The sequence below is a fragment of the Rhipicephalus microplus genome, chromosome 7 (genome assembly GCF_043290135.1).
Source record: "Rhipicephalus microplus isolate Deutch F79 chromosome 7, USDA_Rmic, whole genome shotgun sequence".
NCBI classification, from domain to species: Eukaryota; Metazoa; Arthropoda; class Arachnida; order Ixodida; family Ixodidae; genus Rhipicephalus; species Rhipicephalus microplus.
This window is the reverse complement of record NC_134706.1, coordinates 140,539,236-140,564,017: the sequence shown is the minus strand read 5'-3', so window position 1 is coordinate 140,564,017 and position 24,782 is coordinate 140,539,236. Positions and strand designations below refer to the sequence as shown.

Here is a 24,782-nt window from a genome sequence, read left to right as displayed (position 1 = left end):
GCTTGGTCTTGAGGGGGCGCACGCGCCCTTAGTTAACTTCTGCTGTTTGGAAGAATGTGGAAAAAAGAAACAAACCGCGGGAAAACTCACGCAGACAGTAGAGCAAACGTCCATGCAGACAGCGAAGACAGCCTGAGCGCATTATGCCAGTAGCTGCGCACCTATATAGAGATCGGCTCCACGCGGCAGCAGAAGCCATGTGTCAGTGTAGCTGTGTGCACTTGCTATTGCTCAGAAGCAGATCGATTCGTAGATGTCCATGTATACGTCGATAAACACTTGGACGAATAATTCGTTTAATCTGCCGCCGTGAGTGTTGGCAGCTGTGTGTTCCCTGTCATAGTTTCAAAATGTTCATTGGCATCGCGAGATTAGAACTTGGTGCCTACGGTGTACTTGTTGAGTTTGTAGTGTTATGCCGCTTTTCCAACAGACGCATAGTGACGAGGTTTACTCATTTAATATAGGTTTATGACTCATGAGCCACAACTTGTGCTTCATGAGAAAACACATCTTGCGGATAGCAGATACTGTTATGCCTATCTCAGTCAAATAACATTGGCAGCCGTGCCCGGCAGATGGAGTTTTGAAGCGAAGCCCAAGGTCATTTTCTCAGGCGCCCTTTTTTCATACAGATTCCGGTGCCCACTTTCTTCGGAGCGGCCGGCAACCTCTGTTCGAGGTCGAACAGACAGCATGCTATTGTCCAATAGCCGACAGAAATCAAGAGCGGCGTTTGAATCAGATGCGCATCTTGCCACGTGGGGTCACCACGTACCGGTCCCGCCCTCCCTTGAGCCTAGCATTACACAATGACCCACACTCGTGCAACCGTAACCAACGGGGGAAAGCGATTGCGTTTCATCACAAGTGTTCGAGCTGATGACAAGTGCTGACATGGGCGTGCACACGGTGGAGGGCACGGCGGGTGACTGCCCTCCTTAGTCACTCTAAAGAGGAGGGCCCAAAGTCTTTTACTCATATTTCAGGGTGAGAACATTGCAAAAAGCATTTACCCCCCCCCCCCCCCCGGAGGGGAATCCTGCACAGGCCTATGTGTGCTGACTTAACTCATTTCACACATGCCATCCCTCCCAGTGTAGTTCCCAGAGTGCTCATTGGGTCGAAAGAAAGCACATATAGCACACGACAGGCTCCTGTAACACCACCAGGTTTCGACAGGAGGAGGAATAAACTTTATTATAAGAAACTAGCAGGTTTATTTGGTCGGGTCTAGGCCTCCCATGAGGGGACGTCAAGGGCTTGCCTCGACAGACTCAACAAATTTTCTCAATCAATTCGTGAGGCAATCCACTCCAATATTGAGGACGCCCAACGATCACGCCTACAGCGGTGTAATTCACGTAATCCATCAGTGCATTGAAAAATATTTGTCAGTAATAACAGAACACCATGAATGATGCCAAGGGAAGGCCAGTGCCAACTATCAACTGGAAATTTTAATGATGGAACAAAACTGTCTTTGTTCACTTCTGAAATGTACAATAAATACTAAAACTTGAAGAGATCAAATCAGGCTGTGAATGTCCTCGACACCGTGGAAAACCTAGATGGTTCAGTCAGCACGGCTGTTTGCCGCATAAGCCCTGTCGTGTGTGGTTGGCTGGCAGCCAAGATGATGAGAAAGGCGGACCATGTGTCAGCACTCTGTAACAAATTAAGACGGACAACGTGAAGAATGTAACACTCGAAGTGATTGAAAACAAATGTTTATGATACCCATTTTCTTCAGGGCAACAAAGAATGTTTAGAATCTCGCCAATCAGAGAATTATGAAATGGTAACACAGAAAACGCCGTGAAATATTTTTACAAGGATATTTTTTTAGAATGAACAGTGCTATAGAGGCCATACATGCAACACATGCCATAAACAGTGGCAAGTGTGATAGGGATTAAGCGCAGGCAAACGAAGAAGGCATTATGTACTACATAGTTGTGTTTATCAACCTTGAGCTGCTGCGGTTAATCTTTCAATAGTGTGGTATGATAATGTGCTCTTGTCAAGTGCATGCACACATGCACACAATAAAAAGTCAGATATAGCCTAGAACGTATTTAAAATCAATTTTAAAATGCAAACCGCATGACTGAGCAAGATGTGGAGCCCCTCGCGACACCGACATCTATGCAAACAAACGTACGTGACGAGTTTGTGTTGGCTGGTTGTTGGAGCATGCCTTGCACTTGCGCTACCTTTGATTTTCTCCTCCGTGCCTACGACTTCATGTGTGCGAGCTATCAGTGATGCGCCCGCTCCCGCACACGGCGCCCACAACACAGTTTCGCATGGTCAAGTGGCTAGCTGGGCTTACCTTGTCCCCGGAATCGCCATAATGATGTCCAGGGGTGTTCACGAGCAGTTGTTAATGCAGCACATGGGCTGGCTATGTCACCTACCTGGGCAATCTCGTGAGGCTCGATGTTGTGAGCTTGACAAAGTTTTGCAACAGCGTCCTTGACAGCAGGTTGCCACCATAACGCCACGGGACAGTAAGTGTCGCTCAGAGAAACACCCAATGCTTCCAAGAGTTTTGGTGGTAACTTCGGGCCAACGGCACATGCACGCTTCCATTCACCAGCGAGTGCCAAGCCGAGCCAGCTCACTTGGTCGTGGAACTCGTTGGTCATTGCCTTCAACCAAGGCTGCTCAAAACACTCTCTTGCGTCTTCCATAAACTCCAGCAGGCTGCCAGGAAAACATGAAAACAAAAGAAATAGGAGATTAACATAGACCTGCCAATTTGCAAAGTTGTAAATTACTATATATAAATGAGCAATGGACTAAGTATACAGTAAAAGCGGGTTAATTCAAACATGAGGTGGGCTATGAAATTGTTAAAATTAAGCGGAGTTCGAATTGATTGTCGGGCTCTACAATGTACAAATGTATTTACCACTGTGCAGGCAGAACCTAAAGAAGTCACCTCTGGACTCATAATCACAAATTAAGTGCTACAACAAGTTTGTGGCAGGTGATTTTGTTGATTAAGTTCATGGAGCTTTTAACAGTGAATAAAACTAATTCATCAGTCAATGATACGCCAGAAACAAACACCAGCATGCATTCATGTGAGCAGTGAAACCTAATGCCAAAATACATAATGCTATTTATGCTCCAAAACATGCTTATTTACATAGTTAATTTAACACAATTAAAATTGAAAGTGATCAGGGTCTCCCTTGATGTGTTCTTTGTGCGAGACTAAGGTTAATTTAACACGAACAATCAATAGTTTTCATATGCTTTCCTTTCTTCCATTGTGACCCAATGAGCATCATTTGTAACTTGCCCAAGAGCTCCAGCACAGCATTCCAAATCTAATCTGTTGAGAAATACTGCTCTTTCTTTGTTTTGCATCTTAATAAATTTAGTTTGGTTGATTTTACAATACTTTGTGATCACTCTGGGCAGACTTCTGTGTGAAGCGATGAAAACCGGGGGTTCCCGATTTAAATTATCTGTCATGGATGCCGGCCGACTTGTTCGAATTATCAGCAAACCACTAATGTGCAGGTTCATGAAGTTCGTTCTCTAAGTGTCCAAGTAAGGAGAAAAAATGTGCTGCAATATCCACGAATTGAATGATGATGAGTGGGCAAACCTCCGAAGGTAAACTTGGTAAACCATGAATCCTCCGTACATTTTGCCCACTCGATTTTATTACAACGCTCCCTCTAGCGTACATCGTCGCACTAAATCGAACTATTGCCTTCCACCAATGACACGCGCCATATGTCACATCATTCCTGTTTTATGAAATCTTCCATCTTTCGTCATCAACTACAAGTACCGCCGTCTAGTTTATAACATCTTGCATCTTTTCATCATCAGCTACAAGTACCGCCATCTAGTGAACACTGCAAGAACTAAAGAAGAGATGGCTACATACAGGGGACGCTTAGCCCATGCCTTAAGGAGCTTCGCCCCTAAAATACTTCAGTTGCTGTGATACATTCCAATCACAAACGGGTTCACTGCTGCGCGCAGGCTCATTCAACTGAACTGGCCTGAAAACTTAGGCTCTTTTAGAATTCGTCACTATAATCCATAATTGTATCTTTCCAAAATCAGTCTTTTCCTAAAGCGGAACTGAACTTGACATAAAAGCTACCGGCAATAACAAAGAAGATTTTATATGTGAGCTCTAAAAATGGTGACATTTGAAAAGAATATTAAAAGTTGGCATTTGTGTCAACAGCAATTGTTTGGGGCACAAAAATTATTACAGTCGAGCCCACATATAACAGCCCCACTTAAAACAAACTTTCGGTTAAAACGAACAATGTTCGCGTGACCTAGAAAATATATATTGGTTCAATGGCACAAAATCGCACTTACAACAAATGTCTCCAAGCGCCGCTGATCGGTTACAGCGAACGGAATCGGCGGTCTGCTAACTTCCGGGAAACCAATTTCGACCACGGATCAGGCATCAGCGAGGTGCCCATACATCCTTATTGTTAAGCGCCGACCATGCCTCCGCGCCCCTCTAGTTGCCGCTCTCCCCGACCACTTTTTGTTACGCAACCCTTCGTCCTTTGTTCCCGCACTACTCTGAGCACCCCGCATCGCCAGACGAGGCCCGCGTTTTCACACTGCCACCGATGTTTTGAAGACCGGTGGGCCATCTACCTTGTTTTCGATCGCTAGTACTGTCGTTGGCGTCGCCAGCCTGGAGTGACCAGACCATTTGCCAACATCGTCGGCCACCGACTGTGTCCACTAGTCTGCGCCTAGTGCACACGCGTACGTTACCCCACCAACTCTGATAATTTGCGATGCGTTTTGTGTTTAGGACTTGTTTTCGCTCACTTTGCACTCAACTCAGCAAGCGCGGAAGGGCGAAAACGACTGTTAATTTGCGCGGAACGAATCGCGAAGTATAAAGTTCGTGAGGCCACGAAAACCTGCCGGTGCAACAAAACCATTTTTTGAACATAGCCGCCGATTCTTCGAACACCGCCGCGTGCACCGATACAGGCGGCCATGCACTCTTTCCAAGATTTAAAGACGATAGTCTTTCTTGGGGACCTGCGACACAAAAATTTTGGTCTGTCTGTCTGTAAATTTGTCTGTTTGTTCACTCCTAACGGCACCGGATACTTGAACGGCCGACCCCATACGCAGCGCCCACCAATGTTGCTCAAGGTTTAGCCTTCATACTAGTGCAATTATCAATTAAAAAGCAATTATAGCACATGTCTGGGGCACCATAACAATACGCATGTATTCTGCATGTGCGTCTTTTACAAAAAAAGGCATACATAGGTTATTTTAAGGACCACTGCGGCGTGGCAATTTGTGGCAGCGCGTCGTCGACTCCGACCTGGGAGAGCGGGTGGGACATCTGTTGCGATGGTTTAATTACGGCTGATGATGATGCTGACACTGCGGAACCGTGGACGGATTAGGGTATTGTGAATGAAGTGCGTGGCGAGAGCGATTTGGAGGAATCGGATTGCGAGAACGACGAAACTTTGGAGCCAGTGTCTCATGCAGCTCATGCCACAGGCCTCAGCGAACGAGCACCCTGTCGTTTTAAATCAGCTCGAGACCGCCCTTATCGCTTCTGCACTTCGAAACACATGCATCACGGACTATTTGGGGCAAAATAAGTTTCTGTTTTCACTCTCAAATTCTTTTAAAAGCTGTGTTTCATTTACTACGAACTTCGGGATACTGCGAACGGATGCCGCATCATGCTCAGGTTCGTTATAAGCGGGCTCGACTTACCTATATTATCTCTTCCTTGTAGACTGTAGATGCAATCACAGGTTATTCTAGGTTTTTCAAGCATCTTACCTGCTGCCATGACATGTTCTACATTACGACATGATTACGAGTGGCACCACCAACTTTCAACTATGTTGTGAGAATGCAAAGGGCTTCTCTTTCTTTCAGACTTCATAGCTTACGTACTGCAATTCGTTGGTTGAGCTACTGGCAATATCAATCAATGAGAATACAACAGAACATTTATTGTAGCGAACACTGAATTCACAGTGAGCTCTGTAAACAACCACAACCTGGTGATAGTCTCATGTAAGTGAAAAGCTGTCAAACACCTGAGGAAGAGAATACGGCTAAGTGGTAACGCTGCCACCTCTTGCTACTTTTCGTGTAAACGAAAATTCCGCCCTTTCGCCAATGAAGAGTGTGTCAAAGTACACTTATGCTTCTTGAATGCAGCACGGCTTTGTTGTGCCTAAGTACAGTTATGTTTCTACGAATACAACACGGCCTTGTTACATTGCAGATTACTTTTTTTTCAGGCTCTTTCTAACTACTCACCTTAAGCAGGTTCTGCTGAGTCCATCGATGAGAAGCGAATTGCGCGAGAGGACTGGAAGCATTATAAACTGCCACTCGGGCAGGCCCATGAGTGCGACTCCCGATTTCCTGAACATATCCAGTCTCTATAGTAGCATGGTAAGAGGAAAAGACAGAAGGCAAAAGTTGACAGAGTGTTTTGAAAGCAAGATTCGAACGGCTGGTCAGCGTAAAGCTCGAAGCATAGGCCGTCACCATCATGTTTGTAAACATTATTTCTTGTCATTTTACTTACTTATGGCTGAGTAAACGATGGCAGTTGTGTCTGACGTGCCGGACAACCACTTGCGATGAGCGCAAGTGAAACGCACAGTCGCGGTACTGCACCTATTGCATTTAGTAATGTGTGGAATTACCGCGAAGTTCTCTGTGCAGCAGTTCAGCTCCGTTCGTAAACGTTATTCGAGCCGCATTAGTCCTCCAGCAAGTTTGTCACGCGCCAGCGTTGCACATAGTAACTCAGCTGTCACGCAGTACAATAGAACAGCGTGGCACAGCCTGGCGTGCCCTTACTGTGCTGTTAAGTACATGGGCAATAAATCTTAAGGGGGGACGTGGCAAGTAAAACTAATTTTTTTATTAATGTACTGTTTGTGATGAAATTTGGTGTGTGTATGTGGATGATTGTGAGGATTCCAAATATGAAAACCGTTTTCAAATACCTCTTGTACTTTTTGAGTTACAAGCATAATTATACTAATTAATGCTCTTCACACTTAAAGAGATAATTATTGCTAAATGAAATTATTTTTTCATATTATTATGTTCCCAAAGCATCAACTTGTGCAAGGAAGCTATTAGTTGATTTTTCTAGTTCTTGTAACCATAAATAAAATTTCCAAAACATGGATGTTGTTTTGCGCACACATCGCAGTAATTATAAAATGTGTTCTAAAAATTTTAAATGATGAGTAAGAAGAGAGATAAAGCTTTATTGCACTGCTAAAGGCCTCCTGAGCCTAGTGCAAAAAACGGAACGACTCTATCAGTCTTTGTTAGAAAATGACAGATGTTCTAGCGAAGGCACATAGGCGAAAATCAAGAGTTGAGAAAACTGACTTTGAAAGTTCACTCTTGTTTGGAAGTTCACAACATGCCTAAAACACTCAGAATCCTCCTGGGCAGTAATCCTGAGATGCTGTGGCCTTGGCCTCTGTAGAGCGCAACCCAGTTTTGCGCTTCTTTGTCGTGGAACAATGCGCCTTTTGAGCCCTCTTTACCCTTTTGGCATCCTTTTCGGCTGCTCGCCGCAAAGAGCAGTCTCCTGGATTGAAGCCCAGTTGAGCAGTGATCTCTTGCAGCGCACTCTTGCAGCCACCATTGAAACGGCAGACTGCATCTGCAACTGCACTTTCCACACTTCGAAGGGACGCGAACTGGCTCTTGGACTGGAGTGACCAAATGAGGCTGTTCATACTCTCCACAGCGTTCTGGGTTTTTCCCTGCGCACACCTTTCAAGGAGCTCTTTGTTCGAGAGGCGCTTGTAGATTGGCAGCAGTGCCACTCGCACGTGAGGGGGCAGTTTATGTTTGTGAGGCGGCAGCGGCTCTCCCTTGGCCAATGCCTGATTGTGCGGGCACCAGGAGTCAGTCCCACTTGGGCACAGGTCGTGGTGTGGATCCTGGTCTGTGGATGTTACATGGTAATAAGTGGCCATGATGGCCCTCTCCATGCCAGGAACATCGTTGGGGTGGCTCTTAATGGCCCAGCCATAATAATTCGTCAACTTCTTTATCAGGCCCTGCGTCAGCCGGCCTTTGCCACCCATGCTCAGTCCTCGGCCTTTGGATTTGTGCTCATCAAGAAGGTTGCGCAAGGAAGTGCCCATTCTTTTTTTCACATGGTTCACACACTCCTGTTTCTTAATCATCATGTAGCCATACACCTTGTCTTGCGTGAGGGCAAGGTACGTACGGCTGTCACCGTCGCAGAGCACATTGATGTATCGAAGCTTGTGCTTGGTAAACGATCTTTCAAACATGATCCTAGCTGCTTCTACTTCCATTTGGCCTGCATTAGCATCGGTGTTCTTTTGGCACTGTGGCTTGTGTTTCTCAAGCCACTCCTCATAGTTGTCGTCACCTGGCTTGGGGCCAACAGCACAGCCTTGGCAGTAGTTGGACAGGACACAGTGGTCCAAGACCAAGCCTGTGTACAGCTCGATTACACAGCCCACGCCAATATGACTTCTGTGCCCCCTCGTCATCCACGTGCCGTCGTAAATGACGTCAATGTTGCCTGGCACTCCTCCTAGGTCCTTGTAAATGTCATGCACCTTCTGTGCACTTTCAGCTTCAATGCGGGTGGCAGCTGATGTGGTGGCAGGGTGGCTGTACTTCCTTTGCAGTCTCTGGTAGGACTTGTGGTGCAGTGCTCGATGCGAAATGTCCATCGCAGAAAAAATGTCATTTATGGCAGATTGTTTTCTGCCAACTGACTGCACAGCCCTCAAAGCACGCACGTTTACCTCAAAGGGGTTCGTTTTTTGTTGCCCGGAGCACCTCGGGGACGACCACGCACTGTTCACTATGCCACAATTGTCACAAAAAAGTCCCATCCTCGCCGCGAGTCCAAGGCAGTGCGTAGTCTCGAGGCGTATCGACCCTTCGTCGCACTTGTTGCACTTTACTGACGAAAGCAGACCGTTCAGCATCTTCTTATTTACAATGAAGAATGTGGAGTCCTTACCGCCGTCATTTTCGTCGCAGCCTTCGTTCAGAAGCTCGAGCTTCCGCTTTGAAGCGGACTTCGATGCTACGGCATCCAAAACATCCCGCCTTGTCTGCGCCCGCTGCGCGATTTCTTCACTGCTCGGAATCTGGGCCGAAACTCGCGATAGAATGTTCGACGCGCGCACGCCCGGGGTTGCAACGGCTGCCGACGCGGTGCCACCGCAATCGGGTTCGCGAGAGCGTCCATCACGGTCGACGGCATCCGGCGGTCTGACATACGACGATGTGGCACTTTCCACACTCTCGGCCTCACAACAATCAGCGAAGGGTCTGAGTAGAGGCTCCGTGACGCTTGAAGAGCATGCTCCGTCCGGAACTGCGACTGGGACGGCAGCCGCAGTCGTCTGCCCTTTGTTCCAAGCTTTCCGACGCTTGCCGTACTTGTGGACGCTCCGGAACTTTTTTTGCGACAACATAGCACCGCAGTATGAGCAAGCACTCAGAAGAGACCACCGATGTAAACAAAGCTTTGTAAAAAAAGCACGCGAACTATCACAAAAACAGCAAACTGGCAAAAACCGAAGCGCACGCCGGATGATTCTCGACACGGCGGCCGCAGATGCGCTCGCGCTTCCAAGGTTGCCAAGGTGCGCGGTGCAGCTTTGACCAGTAAGAGGTCGCGCCTGCTACCACGTGACCCGCGCAGCCAATTGCCGTTCTTCGTTTTCGTTTTTTTACTTGCTCCTCGCGCTTTTATTTTCACTCGGCGAAATACGAGACCGCGACCATCGGGAAGCCGGCTTTCTCCTCTTTCCAAAGCTACCAAAATGGCGGCCCACAGTCAACAACTTGGCGCGTTTGTGCGGCGTGAACAACACCGTTTCAGGGGCTTTTTTTTCGCACTTTTCGGCGACTAGCCTCGGCAAAAACACTATTTGCGGGATTTGTAGCGCACGTTTCGCTGTAATATTTTAGAACAAGGAAGTTGAAGGTCTGAAGATTACGAAAAAAATAAATCAGAAAATCGCATATTTTGACCAAAATCGGCACTTTACTTGCCGCGCCCCCCCTTAAAATCTCACAGTCCACAACGCATTTTGCCTGGTATGCACGACTTCTTCCTTAGCGTACTGTTTACAAACTGCACTGCTAAACGAACTGCGATACAGTGGAAAAACAGCAGCAGCGTCCGAGCTTTCTGCCAAGAAATAGTGGACTGCAGACTCAAGATAACTTTGCCAGATGCCCTTACGTTCCTTCAGCGCTATAAAAAAGAATATCAGTTAACCTGTGAGGACAGTAAATTCACAGCAAATCTAGCTACAGCATGAACTTCACAGAAGTGCCCGTAGGATCACTTGCTTCCTGTGGCATACAATAACTAGCCTTCATGCCGGTTTCTCAAGCATAGTCACGGCGGATAACTGAACAACTTTGCTCCAAGTGCGTAGTTCTTATAGTTATTGGCACAGTTTACAACACAGATTAAATTCATATACGCCATTGTGAAGCATTGCTAACAATTTGATGTGGCTGTGCTCATGGGTTAGCTGCTGCACGGAGCACGCCAATTCCTTTCGTTCACTCCCGCACCGTGGCACCACAGGCTCGGTGCACGTTTCCCATAGCAGTGGGGCAGTGGACAAGGAATGAAAAGGTAAGGCATAGCATAGCCATGTATAGCATCACGCAGGCAGTACCTTCTGCAGCACAGCCATATAAGTGTGGCATAGTAAGGTTGCGAGAAAGAGAAGTGAGAAAGAGAAGGAACCAGAGGGTAAGAGAAAGAAAGTATCACATAGCCATATACGTTGCTATGAAGGCAGAATCAGGTACACCACAAGCATGTACAGTAATTCTAAAAGATTTACTGCAACACAAACTCCACAAAAATATACAAAAGTTACATAGATGTTTTGCAACCTATGCAGTTAGCATCCCTAGTGCCACACACACTTCTTGTTTTCGCTCTTGCTGTATTTGGTTTACGCCCACAAAGACTGTCAGCGACGGTCAGCGCAAACTGCAACTCAGTGTTGTAGAAGCTCAGTGTTTTAGAGAATCGTTTTGTTAAGATTACGTGCACAACACGAACATTACAGATTAATCTGAAATTTACATGGCCGCTAGCGATAACGCTGGTATATTTGATGGCACATGTATACTAAATGCCGACGTGCGTAACGACCTGTCACTCGATAGAAAGCCGATGCTCTGTTCGCTGCTATCAGTGCCAGTGTGTTGCTGTAAACTGACTTTCTGTTTCCTGGCCACAAGTTTGGCCATATAAAAAGTTTCATATTCGACATACCGTCTGCTGCCTTCCTGAACATCCCGACCACGTGGCAGTGACACATGGCATACACCGACAACAAACGAGCGAAGGTCACCCACTCCACTACCAGTTACATAAGTACCTATGTTAATTACTGGTAGGAGGCCACGGTTGTTGCTGCAAGCCCATTTATCGCAACGGATGAACAACAATTCCAGGAATTTTTTCCTGACTTTTGTTTCTAAACAAGCATCGTCACATTGTTAAGTCCAAGGTATACCCTGTTGTCCAGCAACGTTCAACAAGCTCTGTCTTGGAATGCATGACATGGGTGGCATTAGCAATGTCCCCTCTGTGTTATTTGAGTGTTGTTATTCTTTTCTACCCTGTCTTGCCTATGTAAGTATCGCTGCAATCCTTAAATTGTACATTGTAAATGACCCCGCTTAGATTGTTCGCAGGTGTATAGTCTTTGGGCTTAGCGGACTTGTGTCCCAAGGTACATACAATAAGGCTTGAAAATAGTTTCTATGGCCAGCAGATGCAAGGCTATCCTAACAGAGCCTGATACACCTCGAACGTAAGGAATAGACCCAATGGGTGCCTTCTTTCTTCGCGACATGCTCCTTCTTCCTTTTCGCATGCTCTCCTGGGTGTCATCAATAAACGTCCTGGAATAATGCTTCATGTCACCGCAACTATGATTAGAGAACACCACATCACAAAGTGACACGATCGTGCTGACGACAAACTGTTTGTGTTCAGCCACGTGACGAGATTGAAAGGACGAAAATTCCCAATGTCAGATTGCTTCTGGTAGACTGTCGTTTCTACCCTGCCATTGTCACCCCTATGTACAATCATTGACAGGCTACAGTACTCTTGACAATAAAGACCAAGTTTTTACGTAGCAGCAGTCATTAGAAGGCTTAATAAAACACGTGGAAGAAATTGTGTTTGTACTGCGGAAGTCGACTGCAACTACGTGCACTGCTCAGTCGCATACCGTCAGCTATAGGACACGATTTGACCTCGTGTAGGAGCAGTGATATCTCAGATCACAGGCTCACCATGTGGTAAAGCTCGAAGATGGGCATCATAATCTCGACGAGCCTGTCCGGGTGAAATTCTACTAGTGCCATGCCGATCCGGTTAAGTTCCGATACAAGGTGTGTTAATGCCTTCACGGTTCCCTCGCCGTAGGTCCTGTCAAACACAAAACCCCTGCAAGAGATCAACAGAGTTTTACAGACAAGCTTACCAGAAGAAATGATAAATGACCATGCAGCACTCATTACACTACAAATGCCTGTCAAATTATTTCATCAAAACATGGAATCTAAAGAGAATTCAAGCACGGCAATATAATCAATAGGTAGTTTTAGTGTTGCACTGTAACACATACAGCCAGACAGCCATAGCATTAAAACACAGTGAAATATAGGATTTCAGACTTTAATCTTACCCACTGCCTGCCAGATACTTGCCTTACCTGTTACTAAAGATTGGCTTCGTTTTTGAGACGACCTTGAATGAAACATGGACCCACGCCTTAAGAGTCCCAAGCAGGAACTTAGCAAAAAATTGATCGATTTTCCTTTGAGAGGAACTGGCCATAGCATGAAAGTGAAGCGTGTTTTCATTAAATCAGTTTTCCATCTACATTTCATAATGATGGAAAATTAAGTTTAGTGAAACGAAAGTGTGTTTACCTAATATCGACAATCATTGCTATTATCACTATGACAAACAAGATGCACAGTTGTCTGGATGGCCTACAGTGCATTTGCTGTCCTGCATCTATCACATGATACCTCAAAGTGAAATAACAAAATAGTAGTCCATGCCAGGCCACTTTACTAGTCCATCCTGCAATGCGCTAACTTTTTTGAATATACAAAGAACACGACACACAATTAGCTTGTTGCCGCTTGCTGAATGGTTGATGACTGATTATCTGAAAGTGCAGTCATAATCTGGCTTAAGGCACTGTCATTATTCACATGCTACCCTTAAGTTCGCAACTTGGCATGTGCCGTGGAGTTTCTTACAATGTGTCATCCACGGTGGCCTTGTTGTGATGCTGCTGGCTCCAACTAAGCTGTTAGGAATACAGTTTTCGTTTTCGTCTGGACCACCCCTTCAGATAAATTTTTAAATCTTTTTTTGATGAATTTCATAGAAAAACACAACAGACAGAAATGCAAGCGATAGGATCGGATGAATGCTGAAAGAACTCACTGTGATCCCCTCTCCTCAAATTAAAATTTTCCTGGGCTGTATGCTGAAAGAACTCACTGTGATCCCCTCTCCTCAAATTAAAATTTTCCTGGGCTGGGTCGAAAATAGAACATTTCGATTAGAGATGACATTCAGTGTGCCTCGAGTGCAGTTAAGTTGGATGCTGCAGCTGCTATGGTAACCATTACTGCACTAAACAATGGTGTCAGGCAAGTGCAAGATGGACCAGCCAAGTTTTAATTATTGGATTAGGCAAATTGCAGTATTGAAATAATGAAAGTCTGGCTGCCCGAGAAATGTATTGTAGCGAATCGGGATAACTAACCATAACCACTATGGCCAGTGCAAACCAGACGAGACAGCAAGAAGTGCATGACAACACAGGCACTAAGAGCACCTGTGTTGTGTGGTTTCTTCCACCTCTTGGCTTGTTTGCAATGGCCTTCGTGGATAGAAATGTATGGGTGCCAGCTGAGACCTTAGCCTGTGAACGACCTTCTACTATCCTGTTTCGAATGATGTACCATCTAGTTATTAAAGTGTTTCAGATTTATTTGGCATAGTAATACAATAGTGCATTTTTGTGGCATTCATTGCATCGCATGACAACTAAGTGTAAATAGCATGACCCGAAAGATTTTCTCCAATCACAGAGAACTATTAGGGGATATGAAATGTGAAGTGCAATACAAAAAGTCTAAAGCTATTGCATGCTACATCTCGTGAATTAGTGTGAATACACTCAAACCTCATTATAACAAAGTTGCATCTTATACAAAAAAAAAAGTTTGGTATAGCCGGAACTTCGTTATAAATGTATATTTCAGACACTATAATTATTGCGAGACTATTTTTCATTTACTTCACTATAACCAATATTTTGTTATAACCGGGTTTGTTATATCGAGGTGTGAGACTAGTGCTACAGAGTAAAAAATGTTTGTTGGCTGCACTTCTTAAAGACTTTTCTGTGCTGTTCGCCCTATGACTGTTTCCTAGCTACACCTCACAACAAAGAAGCTACGTCAAAGAAATGACACCCTGAGCACGACCGGTAGTTTGCCGTAATCTAAAAGTGGTCCTATGCATTCGCGAGATCCACTGTTTGGTGGTAAAATGAGATACCGTATTCACTCGCATAATCCTCGCCCTTTTTTTGCCGGAAAACTGATGCAAAGTTGGGGGGTGCGAGAATTACGCGGGGATAAGTTTCCAAGAAAACGCAGAGAGCGAAAACGAAAACGAAGTGGCTGTAAATCGGAATTCTCACGCCAGCAACATACAGCAAGCTTTAGGAAGTACTAATTAGAGCTGACCTCAACAATAAAAGCAGAGGTTCAACACAAGGCAAGGTTTATTTGAGACACAAAAAGTGGAAGCAAATAGTCGAGAATTAGAATACCATACGAGAAGCTTGTGGGCCTTGCGGGCGTTGCGGTAGCGGTCGCCGCTCAACAGGACCATTCAAAGGTAAGCGTCAAAAGGTAGGACGTCAGTATTGGACTAATGGCTATTTAACAGAATCGTCCGCAGTTTCCTTCTGAAGAAATAAAGTTTACCATCAATCCCAGTTTTAGGCACACAACAGGCCCAATGCGTCTTGGTGGCTTTCAGCTGCCGTGACCAGTAGCGAACACAAAACTCGTAGGCTCCGAAGTGCCTACCGGCGGCCCTGTTGCTGTTGTTTAGCGCATGATCTATCACTTTCAACTTGAAGCAGCCGTGTGGCTTCAGTATCGCGCCATAAGATGCCAAGATTACCGAGACAACGTACAAAACAAGCCGCAACGCGCACTGGCCACTTCGGCTTGGCTTGGATTGAATTGAATCTCCGTGCAATAGTACGCTCGATGCTTAAAAAAGGGCGCCTGATAGCGCCTATCATCAGCAGTGGCTGGAACGAGCAGACAACATTATTGCAGGAGTTTTCGGGGGTGCGATAATTACTCGAGGAAAAAAAAAATCGTATTTTCTTGGGCGATGTGGGGGGTGCGAGAATTATGCGAGTGCGAGGATTATGCGAGTAAATACGGTAGTACTATGCACGAAATGAAAGAGAGAATCACTGCATAGCTGTACAAGCATGCCTTGAAAGCTTCAGAACCAAAGAGAGCACAGACCTGCACCCTTGAGAGCGGGGCACTTCCACCAGACACCAGAAACGACACAGCTCGGTAAGGCATCAAAATATGCTAACCTGCAAGATAGCACAATACGTGGCAAGTGCTATTAAGTCACTGATATACTTTATCTAGAACTTATGTAATGGCCACATGTTAAAGTACACTTGCAAAGCAAAGAACTTTCAGCCAGACATCTCTGAGCCACCAGGTAGTGTTTCCCGACATTATGCAAAGTCTTGCCTGCATCTTATTAAGGCGATATAATTCGTTTACAAAAGCCTCATGGAAACAAATAAACAACACAATATTATGACCCTTTAATTATGGGAGTACAAATGATTAATACTTTCATTAGCAATGTTCCAACCTCCCAAAGCAGCGCCAGGCCTAAGAGAGATACTCTTGTTGTGGGCTTCAGATTAACTTTTCACCACCTGATGTGATGCTGATGTGATGTTACCCCATGTGATGGGTTTAATAGCTTATCATTCCTTTCACATTTTGTATTCCCCATTGCACATGTCTATTTACCTTGGATGATGACACCTTGTGCAATAAAGATTCAGTAAGGCATCGCCACATCGATGTGAGCTTTTACAGTGTTCTCGTTTTATTTGCTCTGAAAGTTAAAAGCGAACCGTGCTTAGTGAGCCTTGAATACAGCTTTCTTAAATAGCTTACAAACAAGAACCACTGCCCCACCTGCTTTTCAAGGCTCTGGAAGAAGAACAGCTGCATGAGTGGCTCCCAGATGCAAGAGAAAAAGTGGTCAGGAGGGGTCAGTGAAAAGTTGGACACAAGAGCCAGGATCTGCTCCCAGTAATGATCACCATCCCACGTTGCCACACAGTTCATAAGCCACTTATCTACTGCAGGTGGATTCTCCTGAACAAAAAAAAACAGAAAACCACCAGCATTTATGGATTACCACACGACACATGGTTTGGCACTATAACTATGCACACGACATCAATCTCATCTCGACTTCAAATATTAATATACTTCTAGAAAGAGGTTCTCCAAGACAACGTTCAGATCATACTTTCTACAACCAATTTCAAACTTTATATGACATACCTTTTTATATACACAAATGACAAAGATCAGTTAAAGCAACTGAGTACTGTAACTGCGCATTTGACATGAATCTCAGCTTCACAAGAAGCAAAAATCAGTTGAAGAAAACAACTTATTCATAATTACACAACTACAACTTATTCATACTACAACTTATTCATAATTATAATATAATGGACATACTACAATTCAAACTCTGATGCTATTTTGTACTCTCGGTTAATTCCAATGAATTTCAAACTTTTGGTTGGCCTGCTAAATTTTTAACAAGTTTAAAAGGTATTCATTCAACAATCACCAACTGGCCCATTCTGCTTATTTAACTTTTTGTTTATCCTTACTTATCCTTGCTGGAAACTTTAGCTGCCTTTGTTCCTTTCAACTGAGCATTTAAGCTCATATACAGTGGACACTCATTATAAGGAACTTTGAAGGAACCAAGAAAATCCATTTCATTTTACAGAAGCTCCATTTACCAAGAGGCAAACAGAGGTACAGTTTAACCATTCTATAAGAGCCATGCACCATACAGCAATTCCTGTCTTTCATGTGAAGTGTCTCTTATAACCAGGGTATTACATACAAATAATCTGATCAACACCTATTTGAATGTAGGCACACTGGTGTCTATTATAATCATTTGTCTTTTACATCAACGTGGAAGTGTACTGACTGCGAGCATGAAAACAATCATTATGATAGCAGTCATTTCATTATAGTAGCAGTTCCATTTATAGGATATAAATTTACTGAGAGAACACTCTATTATTCAAAAAGCCGCAAAAAAAGCCAATTCCCTGCCTGCAATTCCCAGTGGTCAAAGCCATGAGAAAAAAAAGTAGCAAAAAATATACACAAGGACTGCAGAAAATAGATGTAATAATCAGCCACCTGTGCTTTTACTGGTATTTTACACACAGTTATGCTCCTTCTTGCAATTATTAATTCAGTGTTCCGATAATTCAAGCTAAACTCTGGTATCTTCAAATTGAAAGTGCGAATAATCGAGAATCTGCCAAATCTGGGATGAAGGACTGTTTATGTGAATGACAAATAAAACAGATAAGGTGAACAGCAAAGCTTGTACAAAGCTATCGACAACATTAAAGGAATGATGTGCATGAAGGCAAATCTCATAGGGGATATATTTTAAGTAACATTGGCCATTTGTCAGCATGATTTCACATAGAATGGAGCTGATGACCAGCTCATTATTAGCGGTTATATAGAGTTTACAGTGTAAGTTAGACATCCATCATGGTCGAGGATGCCAGCGGTAATGGGGAAAGGGTGATCAAGTGCGACGAGCACTTGGGCTGATTCCCCGTGCTCGAATTATTTAAATTATTTGTCAATATACCTCCTGAGATGTGAATGGCTACCAAAAAAAGCCTACGTGGTGTCCAAAGAAGCCAAAGTGCCGAATAAAAAGATAACTGATTCACTTTTACGTTTGCTTTAACGATGCAGGAGCCTGTGTTCTCACCTGGAGTATGCTGACCATTGTTGCCAGTGATGTGAGGAACTTCTTTCCTTGAACATTTTCTGGACTCCTGAACACTGGGCAGCCAAAGTACAGCAATGTAGCAAGAGCAGCTTTGCAAGCACAAATCATTATCACCAAGAACATTATCACCAAAACAATGTCAGCGGCATCAGATGGCGGAGAGGTACAGCAGCTTTTATTAGTCAATGATGCCAGCAGAATGCACGAACATGATGGAAAACTTACGGTGTCTCCACGAGTTAAATAAGTTGAAATGTTAAATAATGAAGCCAAATTTCAATAATGCACCATCTACTGAATGCCCCATCAACTGGTAAAACACTGGACAACTGATTCCAGCCCGAGATACAGACAATACAAGGAAAAAATTTGTGCTAGTAGGCAATAACTGACCTTAGACACCTCTACAGGTGTGAAAGAATTCCAACACAATGTAAGGATGCACTTTCAAAATGGGTGCAGACATAGCATCAAGCTGGTGAGGCCATTGCATCCATGGCAATATCAAAGTGCGTTAAACGACTTGCCCACTGAAAATTCTCCGACCTACCTGCTTCCTTTGTCTATGCATGCTTCCAAGACATAATGATTACAATGTTAAGTTTCTGTGTTAGAGGTACTGCATTTGAAACCAATGGAAATGTTTTTTTCTTGCAATGCTTTCTTTCCAAATTCCATTATTTAGATCAAGTGGCCATGCTATTGCCCACAGACAACTCACAAATGATTTTGCCAGGCGTTTTGCTCACATAGGGTCTTCCTGCTTCAAATCAGGCTCCTCCGAAGATGACACAAAGCTCTATTCTACCAGAAATGACAGATCACTTAGATGAATTGCCTCTTTTGGTACACCAGCACAGACTGAGGGCATGGCATACCTGATCTACTGAAACGAACCTACTGTTTCAAGTGCAGTTATTGTTTTCAGCTAATATATTATTAGAAGCACTCAGAAGAGGTGTAATTAAACTTTATAACACATTCAAAGATGGTGTGGGAGCATTCAGATGGTTTCGCTTGTTGCCTTCAATATTCAAGTACATCTTGGCTTACGAGGATTGATGTATGCATGTAATATTTGGCATTATTGACATGCTGCGTACCAGCCCAATGAGATATTTAGAGTGCAAGTGGCAAGTGTAGGGGGAGAAACAAATAAGGTACCCAAACAACTCACCATCATTGAGTGTGATTCGCAACTGTCCCTGAAAGTAGGCCAGCTGGCGATGCTTTCCCTCACTGACCATGGCCTTCAATATTTCCGGGTTCAAAAGCACTTTCATCAAGTCGAGGGGATGCCTCTTGAGAACAAAAAACACACATTTTTACATGGTGACACAACAGCAGAAGACTACAAGCAATGTGAAAGTAAGCAAATTTGGCTGCAGGTGTAGTGTGTCACACACAACGCACCAGGAATTGGACACAAGAAAAGACGTTCACCCGTTAAAATCTTCAGTTCCTGAATAATGTTAGAGCGCAGATCTTGGACCGTCCCTTCCTGCACTAAGCTGCGTTGGTGGTGGCATAAGTGGCTTAGCGAGCGAGGACGAAAGGGAGAGAATTTGGAGCGCTGTGAAGGATAATAGATGGCGATAGCGAGGACAGGGCGGGAGAAGGAAACGACAGTGGTGATACAATGGGTTCTGCAGCTGCCACCGCGGCACCACAGTAGTGTGCGCTGTCGTACGGTCGCCGACATCTTCACTAAGGTATGCGGCAACGGCGTCAAACAATACCATGCACAAAAATAAAGTGCTGCTTGAACGGATGCCTGTATGCGGCAGCTGTTGTGGAATGCGCCCACAGGCTACATTTGGTGGTCTCCCGGTTAGTGAGACAGTCGCGCTACGCTCCATCTGAGGCAGTCCATATAAAATGTACTGCATGAAAGTGTTCATGCCAGTTACACTTGTACACATACATAATGACGCGCGTGTGCGCCAGTGGCGGCCAGAACGAAGCAGCACGAGTATCCTTGGCCGAGGGCAAAAGACGAAGAAGTCGTCGCAGTCTTTTTCCTGCGATCGATAAAGCGTATTTGTATGAAGCGCTTTGTGTGCTCGTCGACCCCGCGTCGTCACAATAGTACATGTCTCTCTCAAAATGTCTTGCCTCAACTTATTACAAAATCACGACACCTATACAGCTGCACTCAGAATTGCTTTAGGCCGTATTGTAACTTTCGGTGAATTCTTCACAGCTTAGCTCTTCTAGGCCCAGACATGGTGACAGAGCAATGTAAGCAGCTCTAACGCTCTAATTCCCAAACAGTGCACCCATAAATGGCAAATCTGCTTCAGTTGCAAATGAAGGTGATGTTGGCCACATATGTGGCAATCCATGCGAGGCTGAGCATGAGGAAGAGAGGTTCAGTGGAGACGAAGCAACTGGCTATGGCTGTATAGCGTTTACTTGTTTCTGTGTGTGGACTCGAAGAGGAGGACAACAAAGTCAAGTGCATGCAAAGGGTGCCGTTCACATCGACCGCCATGTTGTCACAAGTGAGAGAGAAGAAAAAAATTGGCCCCGGATCTGCATGTTACATTGCAAATGCCGTCGAAAGACAATAGTCTTGCGTCTGGAGAAAGTGAACAAAACATCTATTTGATGTTCTGCGCAAAAAAATCGGTGAACGGTATTCTGGAGGCACTGCGTTAGAGTGCCTCGAGCGAGCAGCGGAGGTGAACGAGCGCATCGAGGCTTGTTAGACACGAGCTCCATGTGGCAGTTATCTTCGAAAACGAAGGAAGGCGTGTGTGCCGTCGAAGAAAGATGCGTGCCATTCTCGGAGGCGATAAGGTGTAGAACGCAAAGCGACGGGCAGGTGCCACCGCCGTGTCGTTTTAGCAAAACTGGCAGTGCAGCGTGTTTAACTCTACGGTCCTTAGAATTACTTGTGTGTGCCTTCTCTATTATAAAGGCACACATACAAAACATCGACGTGTTGCTATGATACCTCAGATATGTGCAATGATTGCTTTTTAATTGACAATCGCACAAGTATGAACGCCGGATCTTGAGCAATATTGGTGGGCGCTGCAAATGAAGTCAGCCCGTTTGAGGTATCGTTAAGGGCAGACAAACAGACAAATGTTCAGACAGACCAAAACTTTTTTGTCTAAGGTCCCCAAGAAAGACTATCGTCTTTAATATACTGCGATTTGTCTGTCTGACTCAATTACCTACAATCACCTACAAGGGGTGACATCGGACACTTTCAAACTACAACCTGCCACACAACTGCACTGTGAACTTCGATTCCCCTGCAACGTTTTTCATTCATAGAGTCAAGTTATGCCCCATCCAGAAGACGCCACAGTTTTTTCTGACGCCCCAGATGTTGCAACCATGAAGCACGTAGAATTTTGGCTGGCAGATCAAGCTCATTGGTTGCCCACCATTGAGTGCCTTCTTTGGCGCAATTGTGTGATCTCATTGCAGTTAAACTACAACTGCATTATCGGCGCTCTTACGACTTTGAATGCCTCCGTCCTGTGAGCCAACTTTGTGCAGCGATGGCCTACAATTCGTGCGACACGTTCAAGAGCACCCCTTTGCTGCACTGCAGAATCTGACCAACACTGCATGCAACGTCTTAGAATGTACCCTTTTTGCACTTTTTCTGAAGAAGAGCAAGACTGTATGCCCACCCAAGGAACAAGCCACTCGATGCAAACGTCAACAGGAGTTAGCACAAGAGCCATAAGACCACTGCTTCGACAGCTTTAACGGCATGAAACTGGCTTAACCCCCTGTTTTTTGTGTGTATTTTAAGCTGCCACACATAAGAGTTTAATGGCATTTGACCTCATTATTTCGATAACAGCAAATTCCGAGGTGAGCATTTTTACGGTAATAATAGAAATAAACATGCATTTGTGAACTTAACTTGTATCAGCACCGCACATAATACCAGTGTCACATGGGCACTTTTAATCACAATTTGTGTCGATCCGGATTAACCACGATCCAGATTAAGTGCTGCTACACGGTCACTTTTATTCACGATGAGGCGCGATCGGCATTAAGACTATTGCGATCTGCGCATCACGATCTGCCTAAGAGATCACGATTTCGCTGTTGTCTGCACCCCCTAGCCGAGCTTGTTGAAAGCAGAATAAACAAGAAAATCGAGCATAGTTCAATAAAAACAGCTAGATGTTTATAAAAAAGCTAATTCTAAACTGTTTAAATTGGAACAATATCTGAATTATTGAGTATATTAAGATTCGCATCGACCGCATGTAGTTATGAGAGAAGCAAACGACAAGCAGTTGACCGTTGCCTTCAGCGCTTAGTTCAACTCTCACCCCGTCGGAGCTGCTGGAGCACCTCAAAGCAATCTGGATATGAGTGTCACAATGATCATGATGTTTGATGTTTTGTTGCGCAAGGGCCATTTCACGGCCAAAGAGCGCCAGTTCATCTTACTAAAAATATGGACAATAATTGTGATAAGCGGCTGTATAAGGGCCATAAAATTCCTCACGGTAAGGCGGGTAAAAACATACAGGTAATAAAATCATGACCATGCCGTGAAAGGTGTGTGTGGTGTGAATAGATGACAAAAGTTGGTGATAATAAAAGACGGTGGTGGATATGTATGGCATTAGCACAAGTGCCTCACTCGTTCATACCCTTGCGTCCAAGGGCCGTGAGGCAAGTGCCTTCTTGTGTAACCACCACAGCAAAAACCTCTCTGGAGAGGTCATGCTACGGGATGCCCGGGTATATGATATGAAAACTATGAATTTCTTTTAAAAACGCTAACAATAATTTATGACTAAGAAGCGGTTCCCTACCGACGAACATTGCAGGGTGTAAAGGTATATGCTGTCGGTAGGGTAATGTAAAATGTTGTTTTCTTAGTTTCTAAGTGTTTGCACTGAATTAACATATGAAGGACTGTTAATGCTTCACCACATCTGTCACACAATGGTGGATCGTCACCAGACAAAAGATATGTCTGTGTCGTGTAAGTGTGTCCTATCCTGAGTCTCGTTAGTATTACCTCTGCATGACGCGATTTCGATACGGGCAGCCAATGACCAAGGTGTGGCTTAATAGCGTGTAGTTTGTTCTGTGTGTGTGTATCCCACTTGCTCTGCCAGTATACTCTGAGGTTTCGTTTGAGAGACTGCTTAAGATCAAGGGCTGAGTTGATATGGGTGTAGGGGCAGTGCTTTTGTGGACGGATGCAGCGAGCTGATCCGCCCTCACGTTGCCTTGGATCTCACGGTGCCCTGGCACCCAGCACACTACAACATGTTGTTTGAGTGTGTAGAGTGTGTACAAAATGGAGTAAAGTGAGACAAGGACCGGGCTTTTTTTTGTTTTTTAAAACTGTGCAGAGCCGTTACCACACTGAGGGAGTCCGTATAAATTACTGCTTTATGTATTTGTAGTTGTTTGATGTGTTTAGCGACCACAAGTATCGCGTAAGCTACCACTGTGAAGATACTTGTGTCTGGACATAGAGGGCCAGAATCCGAGATGGATGGGTTGACAGCAGCGTAGGACACAGAGAAGTTATAGGCATCTGTAGAGAACTCAGGACGTGTGTACTTGTGTTAAAGTTCCCCGAAGTATGTTCGGATATGGGCAATAGGCGCATGTTTTGTAACTTCTAGAAAAGACACATCGCAGTCTATAGTCTGCCACTGCCGTGGTGGCGGGTATGCTACAGGAGCCATTAAACTGTGTTCTAGTGAGACTCCAGTTTCCTCAGCTAGACTCTTCAGGCGAATTGAGAAGGGCTGCCTCATTGAAGGCCTGTTTTGAAACAAAATTGAGCTCGACAAATCATTAATAGTAGAGTATGAGGGGTGCTTCTTATCTGCTTTCACCTTAAGGAAATAAACAAAGCACATGTAAGTTCTCTGCAGATGAAGCGACCACTCATTTGACTCAACATAAAGGCTTTCTACAGGGCTGGTGAGAAAAGCACCCGTAGAAAGGCGGATGCCCAAATGGTGCACGGGGTCCAGCATCTTCAAAGCACTTTGAGTCGCAGACTGATAAACAACGGCCCCATAATCAAAGCGGGTGCGAATGAGGCTTCTATATAAGTTCATGAGACATTGCCTGTCACTACCCCACCTAGTACGTGACAACACTTTTAAAACATTCATGGCTTTTAAACATATTGTTTTTAGATACTTGATATGCAGTACGAAGGTCAACTTGTTGTCCAAGATTAATCATAAGAATTTATGCTCCGTATTAACAGACAGACGTTGACCGTTCAGTTCAATGTCGGGTTCTGAGTGCATGCCTCTCTTTCTGGAGAACAAGACACACGTGCTTTTTTGTGGGTTCAGTCGGAATCCATTTTCCTCTGCCCATTTGGAGACCTTGTTTAAACCTAACTGAACCTGCCCCTCACACTTGCAAGACCTAAAGCCAAGCTGGACGTCATCGACATATGTACAATAAAACATATTGCGAGGGATGGTCAAGCGCAAGGAATTCAATTTTATGAGAAGAAGTGTGCAGCTAAGTACACCACCTTGTGGCACGCCTGTTTCCT

At 44.7% G+C, this 24,782-nt stretch overlaps 1 protein-coding gene across 2 annotated transcripts in view; it reads right to left on the bottom strand.

The window, feature by feature from the left end:
• Positions 1 to 2,582: 2,582 nt before the first annotated feature.
• LOC119179480 (uncharacterized) overlaps positions 2,583 to 24,782 on the bottom strand; it is a 53,118-nt gene continuing 30,918 nt past the window's right edge. The window contains exons 9-15 of one of the 2 annotated variants that reach the window (XM_075869800.1): positions 19,428 to 19,551; positions 18,230 to 18,303; positions 16,369 to 16,551; positions 16,198 to 16,285; positions 15,664 to 15,740; positions 12,373 to 12,526; positions 2,583 to 2,709 (exon numbers count right to left, since the gene is read on the bottom strand). In XM_075869800.1, the coding sequence (XP_075725915.1) occupies positions 16,277 to 16,285; positions 16,369 to 16,551; positions 18,230 to 18,303; positions 19,428 to 19,551 (390 nt within the window). In that variant the 3' untranslated portion in view covers positions 2,583 to 2,709; positions 12,373 to 12,526; positions 15,664 to 15,740; positions 16,198 to 16,276. The remainder of the gene's footprint in view (positions 2,710 to 12,372; positions 12,527 to 15,663; positions 15,741 to 16,197; positions 16,286 to 16,368; positions 16,552 to 18,229; positions 18,304 to 19,427; positions 19,552 to 24,782) is intronic. The other variant, XM_075869799.1, reaches the window with a different exon arrangement.